Genomic DNA, 10,843 nt, shown 5'->3' on the forward strand with positions numbered 1-10,843 from the left:
ATACTGACCTTGAGCTTCAGCCAGCACCCTTTCTCCAAAGTCTCTTCAGTCTGTTGTAACCTAAGCCAGTTGTCATTACTGGGCCTACATCAGACAGGAAATGAAGGTCTTGTTTCCCCAGTGCAGTGATTGAGGCCATAAGGACCTGGTCGTTATTATTATCATCATCCCATGCATTTTTATGGCACCCGTACTTGAACTCATCATTCAATCATTTATTCATTCAGCAAACCCTATTCCAGTGGTTCTTGAAATTTGGCAAGTATCTGAGTTTCCTGGAGGGCTCATTAAAACAGTTTTCTGGGCCCTACTCCCAGATTTTTTGATTCAGTAGGTCTGAGGTACACCTGAGAATTTGCAATTCTAACAAGCTCCCACCGGATGCTGTGGCCTCTTCTGTGTTAGAAATGGGAAGACAGAATCTGCCATCAAGAAGGGAATCTCTTAGCAGAGAGAGGAGATAAGACAAGACGCCCCATTAGTAATGCAAAGTAGAGTGGAATGTATATGCCAGAGCTGCTATGAATGTTCCAAAGGAGAGTTTGCTTTGGTCAAACAGGAATCAGGCAGGCTGCATGGAAGAGATGGCATTTGAAGCCAGCCTTAAAAGGTGGATAGGATTTCAAACACACTGAGAAGGGTGGAATTACTTCCCGCTCGTTCCGCTTACCCAGCTCCGTTCCCCAGGAAGAGGTCAGAGTTGGGAAGTCTGCCCCTGAGATATTTTGGTGGAACTTCACAGGCAGCAGTTTTCCCTGGTTTGGGCTTTAATGGGGGGACTGGGGAATGTTTCTGGACGGTTTCTGGAATTTCCCTGAGATGACATGGAACAGGTTATTAGCAGATCCAGCCAACGCTGCCCAGATTTTCACCTCCTAACGTTTTTTTTCTTTTTAATTTATCTTAAAATACCCATTGTTGAGCTGCTCTTAAGGAAGGCCCAGGGTGTTTGCCACCCCGAGCAGAGAGGACAGCAGGGAGCTGGGGCCTCTTCCCAAGCCCCAACGAGACCCCAGTTCCCTAGTGGTCTGGGCTTCTGGAAAAGGCAGGTCGGTCCGTAGCAGGTGGGCTGGTTTGCCAGTGAATTGAGCTAAGAATAGAACCTAGAAGCAGACTTTGGACTTGTTTCTCACATTTGCTTTTTTATGGAATAAAAGGGAAATTTAAAGGAAACCCTTCCCATCTGTGGCCATGACTGTAACAGCAGCAGTAGTAATAATTAGCTGGAGAACTTACTCCATGGTTCTTACTGTACATGGAGCATGGTTCTGAGTAATCTGCATATATTAGCTAATTTTCCTCATAATGACCAAGTAGGTAGAGAGCATCATTCTCTCCATTTTACACATGAGGGAAAGGAAACCAAAATGACCAAGGTCACAAAGCTAAGGAAATGGTTTTGTGATCTGGGATTTGAACCAGGTAGGGCTGCCTCCCCCCTCTCCCTTCTCCCCCTCCCTCTCCCTTTTCTTTCCCCCCTCCTCCCCCCTCCAACCTCTCTTTTTTTTTTTCTTTTTTTCTTTTAGTCATTCTTATAGGAAACCTGCCCAGTCTTCCAGATAAAGTTGCAAGTCCTCTGAAATCCTCATTTCCCAAATTCAGGCCACAGGGCAGTGGCAAGAGCTCCTGCTGAGAGGTATAAGGGGCCAGGGAGGTCACCCACCATGCTGGAGAAGGAGAGCTAATGTACAGTACGCTTTGGCTTCCTAATGAGGAATTTCCTGCCGAATGGGGAGTGGTGTTTTCCCAAGTTTATAGTGGATTCTGGGGCGCATGCCTCAGTGCCTACATTGGACTGCCATTATTTTTAAAAACATGTTTTCCATTTTGCTTAGCATGACAGATGCTCCCCATCATGAGGTCACAACTTTCAAAGTCGTCATTGGAGAATGTAATCTCTGGGTAGACGTGTACTGGGTGTACTGGGGAAAGAGGGCCTGCTTATGTCTTTCTTGGTATGTCTCTTTCATTAGGTTTCCCTTTTCTAAACTTTGTTCCTTTTTTGTGAAATCTAGCAAAAAGATAAAAAGTTTATACAACTCGATAGGGACTAGTCTGGGTATTAATCCTTTTAAAGTTGAGGGACACCACTTTGACTAGAATGGCTTCCAAGAGAATCCGTTTTGTGAGGGTTAGACAGGAATGCCTTCTGCCTTCCCCACACAACTCTATTAAGTGGAACCAGCTCATTAGGGGTCTCCTCTGGACCTGTACTAACACCTCATCATGCCACTAGACCCATTCTGCCCCAAGTTAGCTTACCACCAGTTTTGATCCACACAAATAATCCAGTTGTCTCTTTTCGTCAGAACCCCAGTCTCCTGCCCTGCCCAATTTTTCCTTTAAAAAAAAAAATCCCTCTTTTTCTATTATATTGGGTTGTTGGAAAAGTAATGACGTATTTTTTCTATGTCTTTCATTGCAAAAATGCGTCATGACTTTTCCGACAACCCAGTACTTCTATTCTAGTTCAGTAGATCTCAGCTTTTTTCTGGATCAAGGATTCCCTTAAGAATTTGGTGAACCCTTTAAATCCTCTCATCCGGAAAAGCCTATAAACTCACTGCATCCGTCAGGATAGGCGAGGTTATGCTGCAATAACAAGTCCAAAATCATAGTGGGCTAAAGCAATAGGTTTATTTCTCATTCACACTATATGTCCATCGCATTAGATGGGAACTTTGTTCCCACTTTATCATCCTCTGGGGCCAGACGGATCCTGAAGTCACTATCTGGAATGTTGCCAGTTGCCAGGGCAGAAGGAAGACTAATGGAGGGTCTCACGTCAACAAGAAATGTTCTGGCCTCATTTCCAATCCCAATTCATTAGTTAGAACCAGTCCTAATGCTTCATCTAATCATAAGGGGGCCAGGAAGTTCACATGCCCAGAAAGGGGAGAGCCAGAATTATTTGGCCAACATGAAAACCAATGCTTTTTTTCCTTTAAAAAAAAAAAAAAGGGGGGCATTATAAAAACTGGGAACTATTGCCTTAGATCATATATGTTGTGACTTAAAAGTTAAAAATGGGTTTACTTTAGGTAAGAAACTGCTGAAAAAATGACTCGGGAAGTAAAAAATAGAGTTAATGTTCATTATCTAATGGGAGAATGTATTTTCTAAATTATAAAGTAACACAGAAGTATAAAGGACTGTGAGATTATGCTGGAAAAAGTAAGAGAAATGTAGGTAGTACGAAAGTGATTAGCCCAGAATCTTTTCGACTTGACTCTGAAATACATTTGGAGTCAGACTGTTCAGCAGAATGCAGTGTGCTTATCTGTGCTGCCTCCCTCCAGTGCAGTCCCACCCTAGGAGACTGGGAGCCAAATAGATCGATCTGAGCCAGTTCACTTCTCAGAGCCCCTTTCTGTCCTCAGCACCATTCTCTGAGGGTTCCTTGAACAATGTCTGTCTAGTCTTCAGTCAGCCAGCAACAGGGGAGAAATGTAAGTTCAGTTAAGCAAGTGTCAGTAAGTGAATCTGGGAAGGAACACAGGGAGACTTTTAACTACAACTTACCTTTGTGTTTTCTGGCTGGGAATGGGGTTTTTCTGTCTGCTGATGAGAAAAAGGGGGGAAAAAAACCCTCTGGCCATTGTCCTCCACCTGTTCTCAAGCCTCGCCGCATAAAATTCTGTTAACTACTGACACCTGCTGAAAGCAGTTAGTTGTCGCACAGCCTCCTGGGGCTTGGCAGCTGTATCACCTTCCTGTCTTACTCTGTGGCTTTGTGGGGAGATTCAGGGGCACCCCTGGGGAATAGAAAGTGCGGTTGCCAGAGGCCACACCCTAAATATCAGTGGGATCTTTCAGAGTATTGAGTTCTGGTACAACAAGAAAAAAAAAAAATCAGGATTCTATTCACTTACGTTTCTGTTTGTAGAGAGAAGGGAGGCTTTTTGTTTGTTTGTTTGTTTACGATATTAACTTATTCTGGCAAGAGATACATGTGGAAGTACTTAAATTCTAAACACAAATTTACAATTACAAAGCAGATGATAAAAAATGCACATAGCATTTGTAATGAAAAAAATTGAAGTTATTCAGGAATAGAGAACAAATGAACAAAAATATAAGCTACTTAATAACAACTCACCTTAAAACTATTCCTTAAATTTTTTTATTGAAAAAATATTCTTTTTATTTCAAAGAAGTACATGTTTATCTTAGAAAAATTAGGAAATGTAGGTAAGCAAAACAAAAACAAAACAAGGGAGCTGGTACCAGAAAAATCTGTTGTCCTGTTATCCAGGAATAACCTCATGATTAACTTCCTGCTCATCCTTCTAGATGTTTATATATACTTTTTATTTTTAAGCATAAATTGGGACCATGTTTTGTAATCTACTTTTTTCACTTAACATCAGGAACATCTTTATATGTCAAAAATACTATTCTAGGAATGAATTTTTTTTTTAATGACTCATATCATTTCATTGTATGAATATATTCCCGGAGGAATTTTACAACTCATCCAGAAATATATTAATTTAGGAAATAAAAGCCAGCAAAAGTAAAATTAATCAGATATTTTAAAGGTTTAATTTACTTTGTTTCCAGTTTTATAAATTGAAAGAAGAAAATAATTAGGAAAATTAAAATTTCTCATAATCCCACTACTTAAAGATAAGTCCCTATTTTTGTATTTTTCCTTCCAGGTTTGCCCCCTCTACATGTATACCTATTTTCAAGCACAATTGCTCGTTAGTTTAAAAAGAAATTTAGAAGGCTTCTCTGCATACATTTGAAGACTGGGGAGGGGAGCTTATATTGGGGCTTGCCAAGGTTCTCCGAGCACTGAACCAAGAGAACGAGTGGGAAATGAGAAGAAATCATTCACCTGGAGAACAGAAGGTGTGGGCTCTCTCCCCCATTCCTCTACCTCTCTCTGAAGCAGGGAGGAAGAAGGGGAGGCTGCTAGTGGCCTTGAATCTAATGCAAGGACAGGCCAAAAGGAGGTGGGAGTGGACTGTTTGTGACAGTGGGAGATGGAATTGTACTGGATTATATCAGGAGCAGAGGAAGTCATTTACACTCCCTAGGGAAGAGACAGGACCTGAGGCAACCAGAATTTTCCACCTCAACCTTGAGGGACTCTTGTATTTGGAGGCTTACATGGTAGAGAAAATCCCCTGCCTGATCTTTTTGGTGATATCAGGAGAACCCTAAGAATGCCTTTATCAGGCAGCCCCTCCGAGGCCTCTGGCAGTTGCCAATCTGCTGAGTTGTGAGGATTTTGAGGGGCTCTTTGGTTTTGGTGAACAGCCTGGTGTCAGCATCAGGAAGGGAGCCTGGGAGTGAGCATTATGGGCTTGAGTAGGGCTGGGGGAAAGATGGGCACCGAGAGAGGCTGAAGTATTTCCTCAGAGATCTCTAAAGAGAGGAAGAATATGCTGTCCTAAAAGGGGGGCATATTTAATACCCACCAAACCTAAAAAATGAGGGAACCAGTGGTGCTGGAGACATGCCTTGGCACTCTTAGGCACTCTTCCCTTCCCCCAACGTCCCTGGAGGCGCCCCAGAGTGAGTGACCTCCTTTACTGTCATTGTTACATTCCCGCCCTCTTCCTTCCCATATGTCCTTCACTCTGTCACAAACATTTATGCACATTGAACACAGTTTGTAAACATGAATTCACTGGGCGAGGCCAGCTTCGACCAGGCGGGCACTGCCGGAGCCCCCCCTGTTCTGAGAACTGCCCTTCTGGCTGATGTTCACCACGTGTCTGCCTCTGTGTCGCCTCCCCGCCCCCAGGGTTCTGGCTGGTGTGGACCATCATCATCATCCTGAGCTGCTGCTGTGTCTGCCACCACCGACGAGCCAAGCACCGCCTTCAGGCCCAGCAGCGGCAACATGAAATCAACCTGATCGCCTACCGCGAAGCCCACAATTACTCAGCGCTGCCATTTTATTTCAGTACGTACCCCAAAAGCCACCCAACCCCGCCCTCAGGAGCCCAGGATGCACAGACCATGTGCATCGGCGGCTGGGGCCCCTGTGGGCAGCCTGCAGCACAGAGCAGGATCTCAAAAGTCCGGGAACAAGGGGGCGCTCACCTTTAGCAGAGGAGCCAGTGCTGTGGCTGCAACTCCTTGTAGCCTCCGGGCCATTCCACATCCACCCGGGCTGGGTTCTGACGGGGTCTCAGCTCCACTAGCAGGTTTTTTAGGCAGGTGGTTGGATGGTATATATGATGTGAGTGAGTTCAGGAGTCTGAAATCCTCCCATTTTGCTTGCTGCCATGTGATACGCTGAGCAGAGGCTGCCATGACAGGGGAAGGTGTGCGGAGTGACACTGGGACTTCCTGAAAACCAGGAAACTTGGTGCCTCACTGAAGGGTACTCACCTGACTTCCCTAGGCCTCCTTACACATGATCTCTCAAATGGTCAGTGGAGGCCCCGCTGTGCAGCTTGTCTAAAGCCATCCTGCAGCGTGTTCTACAGAAAAAAGGAATTCCACATCTGGAAGGGATAAGTGCTTAGCACAGTGCCTGGCATATAGTAAGTGCTCAGTAAATGCTAGCGATTATTGTTACATTATAATCAGATCAACAGTGCTGCAAAGCATTCAGCAGTCAGAAGATACCTCACCTGGCATGTTCTTGATAATCCTTGGATGACAGGCCCCTCATCTCACCCTTCGCTGGTAACCCACCCACCCGCTCTCCACCTCAGTCAGGACGAGGTTTGGTTTGTCTTTCCAGACCACCTCCACCCACTCTAGAGTGAGACACAACACAGATTTTTAACCTCCCAGGAAAAGGTCCCCTTCATGGTATACACCTGGAAGGGTTGGGGGGAGAAAAAAGTGGTCAGAGAATCTTAAGTTAGGGTCCCTTTACCCTGAGGCCCATGGGACGTAGATGGAGGACACAGTCTAGCCATGAAACATGAGACATGCGTGCATGTGAAACAGGTCCGTTCCAGGCAGAAATGTCTCTTGGCCATCCACCACATTTGCCTAACCCTCAGCCTTCACTCCAGACCAGACAGGCAGAAATCTTTGCCTGTGAAGCAGCTTTAGGGGCTCTCAGGTTTCCAGAAGCTAGGTTAGGTTACTCCCATAACCCTCTGCCCTGCCCACAGCCAAGAGCTGTAGCTGTCCCTCAGTGGGTATGCTGTGGTTGAGAAGAGTTGTATGTTTAGTGTGAGCTTTACAGTCTGTCCTAGAACAATTGCCAGTACAGTAATTTCTCCTCCCTACCTCCTCATTTTAGGGTTTTTGCCAAACTATTTACTACCTCCTTATGAGGAAGTGGTGAACCGACCTCCAACTCCTCCCCCACCATACAGTGCCTTCCAGCTACAGCAGCAGCAGCTGCCTGCACAGTGTGGCCCTGCGGGTAGCAGCCCCCCAGGCGCCGATCCCACCAGGGGCTCCCAGGGGGCGCAGAGCAGCCCCTTGTCTGGGCCCAGCAGAAGCAGCACGAGACCTCCAAGCATCATCGCTGACCCTGAGCCCTCTGACATGCCAGCCAACCCAGCAGCCACCAAAGCCCCTGGAATGGAGCCCAGTGGCTCTGTGGCTGGCCTTGGGGAGCTGGCCCCTGGGGCCTTCCTGGACAAGGATTCCGAATGTAAGGAGGAGCTGCTGAAAGATTACAGCTGCGAGCCAGGTAGTGCCCTCCCCGACAGTAAGGACAAGACGCCTGGCAGACATCGCCGCTTCACGGGTGACTCGGGCATTGAAGTGTGTGTGTGCAACCGGGGCCACCACGACGATGACCTCAAAGAGTTCAACGCGCTCATTGACGACGCTCTGGATGGACCCCTGGACTTCTGTGACAGCTGCCATGTGCGGCCCCCTGGCGACGAGGAGGAAGGGCTCTGCCAGCCCTCCGAGGAGCAGCCCCGAGAGCCTGGGCACCCCCACCTGCCACGGCCTCCCGCGTGCCTGCTGCTGAACACCATCAATGAGCAGGACTCCCCAAACCCCCAGAGCAGCAGCTCCCCCAGCTAGAGCACCCGGGAACTTGGCAAAGCAACCAGGGTAGGGGAGAACCACGAGAGAAGCATTAAGTGACTTTCAGAGAAAGTGGCACAGCCACTTGGTTCTTTTTTCTTTTTCTTTTTCTTTTTTTTTTTCCTCCTCCTCTGCTCCTGCATTTTCCTATATCTCCAGGTACAGTTTGGGGTATGGATGCCTCTCTCCCGCCACAGAAGCACAGTGTTGTGGAGGGCTAAGAAGTTGGCTCTGTGACTCATTCCTCATACCCGACCCCTCCCCACCCTCCCCCATCCCCTTTTTCCCCCTTTTCCAGTCACATCTCACTACCTGCTTGGGTCAGAGAGATATGTGTTTTAGGAACCCCCAAAGAAGGGGGCTGAGACTGTGCCCTGGGGTGAGTGACTCTTGGTGATGGAGTGCATTTTTTGGTGTTAGTCTCAGTCCGGGAAAGGTGGCAGGTCTTGGCCCTGGGTGAAGAAGGAAGCCCGCAGAGACCCAGGGGTTGTCACCCCTCGCCACTGGTGTCTGCAGAGCCAGAATTGGGCTAACACTGGGGCGGATGAGAGCGGACGGGCAGTTGTGCGGTAGGTTGGTGGGGGGCTTGTGCTCTCAAATTCCAGGTGACGGGATCGATGCATCACGGTGCATCCTTGATGGGCCCTGCCCGGCAGCTTCTGCTCGGCTGCAGACTGGTTCATGTGTAGAAGATTCTACTGTTGTCTCTTTGGTTTTTCTTAAAAAATAAAATAAAAATAAAAACAAAAGCGAGCTAAAAACAAGAACTTGACCAGTGGGCAGGCAAGAATTCTGTTCTGGAAAAGGGAAGTTGGTGGCTCTTTGCCAAGTTGGCCTTCAAAGAGCCTGGCTGTAGTGGAGGCAGGAGGTGTTTTGTGCACCTGCGGGTGAGGGCTGCCCCTGGCACTTCTGTGGGTGCACAGCAGGCCCTGGGCCGTAGTGGTGGCCAGAGGTGCAGCTGTCTGCATCTCTGCCCTTTGGTCTGTGCTCGCAGGTGACCAGGGCCCTCCCCCATCCCAAGCACACAGTCTGCAGGCCTTCGTGTCTCACTGTTCTCTGTGAACAAATGAGGAGGCTGTGGGTCCTGAGGGAGGGCAGCCCCACCGCCTGGCTCTCCCACAGTATTTTCTCTTGATCCTGAATAAGTTTTTTTTTTTTCCTTTTTTAAACTGACCACTTAGAAGAAATGCCTTGGTTATCTGTGGTGTCATGCCCTTTCCCTGCCCCCCATCCCGTGAGTGGGGTAACTAATTGTAGCCTATGAAACGAATCCAGGTGGTTCAGGTAGGGGGTGCAGGCAGCCGTCCAGAAGGAACACAGGATCCTCATTACTGTAGTTGGGCTTCAGATAACCAGTTGAGCTTTGATAGGAATCTGTGTGGAGAAAGCAAATAGCCGAAATTAACATTCCCTGCCCAGCCCTGTTCATATGAAGAGTCTGGTTCCTTCCGCACTCTTGAACGATGATATTCAGACTAGGCATTGACGATATGGTAAGAAAGGAAAAAAATATATATGTATACAAAAATAGACAAATCCAAGGCTGCGAGGTGAACGAGTGTCTGCGTTTGGAGTCCACAAAACCAAAATCCATGTTGAACCAAGTGAAGTCCGTATACAGTGACTTTTTAGATAAACCTGTGTGTGTCTGTCCATTGTGTGTTGAGCCCCTGACCCTGTTTTCCTGTGAATATACTTTGAATGGCAGCCATTCTGCTCACATTAACCACACGTTTGGAGCAAATATGGCCCTCTCAAGGTAATTTATTTTACGCATTTACTGTTTACTGAACAAATGTCTGACTGTGTACTCGGGTGTATTCAGCAGCATTGTTGACCGCAGTCCCCAGTGTCTGCCAGCAATGCTGTGCTCGAAGTAGAGGTTTTACTCTACCCATCACTGCAATTTGCACATTGCTCCGTGGACACTCGGAGGCCTGTGTTCTGTTCCCTGTAAATGGAAACGTGCTCTGAACCTGTCTGCTTCCCTCGGCTGCTCCTGGCCCTGAGTATCAGCCCCCAGGGGGTGTCCACAACCACTTGGGACAGAAGACGAAGGTGGAACTTCAGACAGAAGCTTAATTGGATCTTCAGTGACAAGCTTGGACTAGCTGGGGCCTAGACGTTGGCTGTGCCCAGAATTGCCAGGAGGGTTTGGCAGACACCACAGGGCTTACCTCCCTCTGCTGAGGCCCAGTGTATGCCAGCAAGCTGGTGTATGGCGAGAGTAGGCGGGAGTGCGTCAGCAGCCCTCAGAAGCCTTCCCTTCCACCATCTAAAAAAAAAAAAAATCCCGAACAACTTACTGAAGAGTCTCCAAGGAGATCAAGTTTTACCAAAATGAATCCTTCTAGAGTTAACTGATCAAATGGATGAATTCTGGCCCTCTCAAGTTTCCTTCCCCAGTTCGAGTGGGGAACTGGTCTGAGCGTGAACTGTTAGGTTCACTGCAGCGTCCTACCTTAACAGCACAAGAAGATGGAACCGGTGGAGCTGGGCGTGATTCCAGCAGTCACAGTCTGGCCTCTGATACAGGAGGCCACCCTACAAGGAGACAGATGGAAATCGGGAGTCGAAGGACTGGTTAGAGGGCCAGGGGGGTTTGATTGAGTCAGGTTTTCCAGGTGAAAGAAGGAAGGGGTTGGTTGAGGGTTTGGTGCTACAGTCGGAAGATTTGCAAATGCTAACACATTCCTATGTGAGGCACATCACCATTTGTCAGTTATTGTGAATATGTGTATTTTAAGCAATAAGATTCAGCTGGTCAGACTTTTCTGGGCAGTCTCGGTGACACATTTCCTGTGCTGTGATTGTTCTGAAGACAGAGTGGCTCTAACCACTGTGAGAAGCCCAAATAAAATCGATCCCAAAAATG

The 10,843-nt window shown here is 47.5% G+C and overlaps 1 protein-coding gene across 3 annotated transcripts in view; it reads left to right on the top strand.

Moving 5' to 3' along the window:
- The window catches only part of WBP1L (WW domain binding protein 1 like), a 58,628-nt gene extending 47,785 nt beyond the window's left edge, over positions 1 to 10,843 (top strand). For all 3 annotated transcript variants that reach the window (XM_019636406.1, XM_019636408.1, XM_019636407.1), the window contains exons 3-4: positions 5,759 to 5,920; positions 7,223 to 10,843. In XM_019636406.1, the coding sequence (XP_019491951.1) occupies positions 5,759 to 5,920; positions 7,223 to 7,965 (905 nt within the window). In that variant the 3' untranslated portion in view covers positions 7,966 to 10,843. The remainder of the gene's footprint in view (positions 1 to 5,758; positions 5,921 to 7,222) is intronic.

The sequence above is a fragment of the Hipposideros armiger genome, unplaced genomic scaffold (genome assembly GCF_001890085.2).
Source record: "Hipposideros armiger isolate ML-2016 unplaced genomic scaffold, ASM189008v1 scaffold_28, whole genome shotgun sequence".
NCBI classification, from domain to species: Eukaryota; Metazoa; Chordata; class Mammalia; order Chiroptera; family Hipposideridae; genus Hipposideros; species Hipposideros armiger.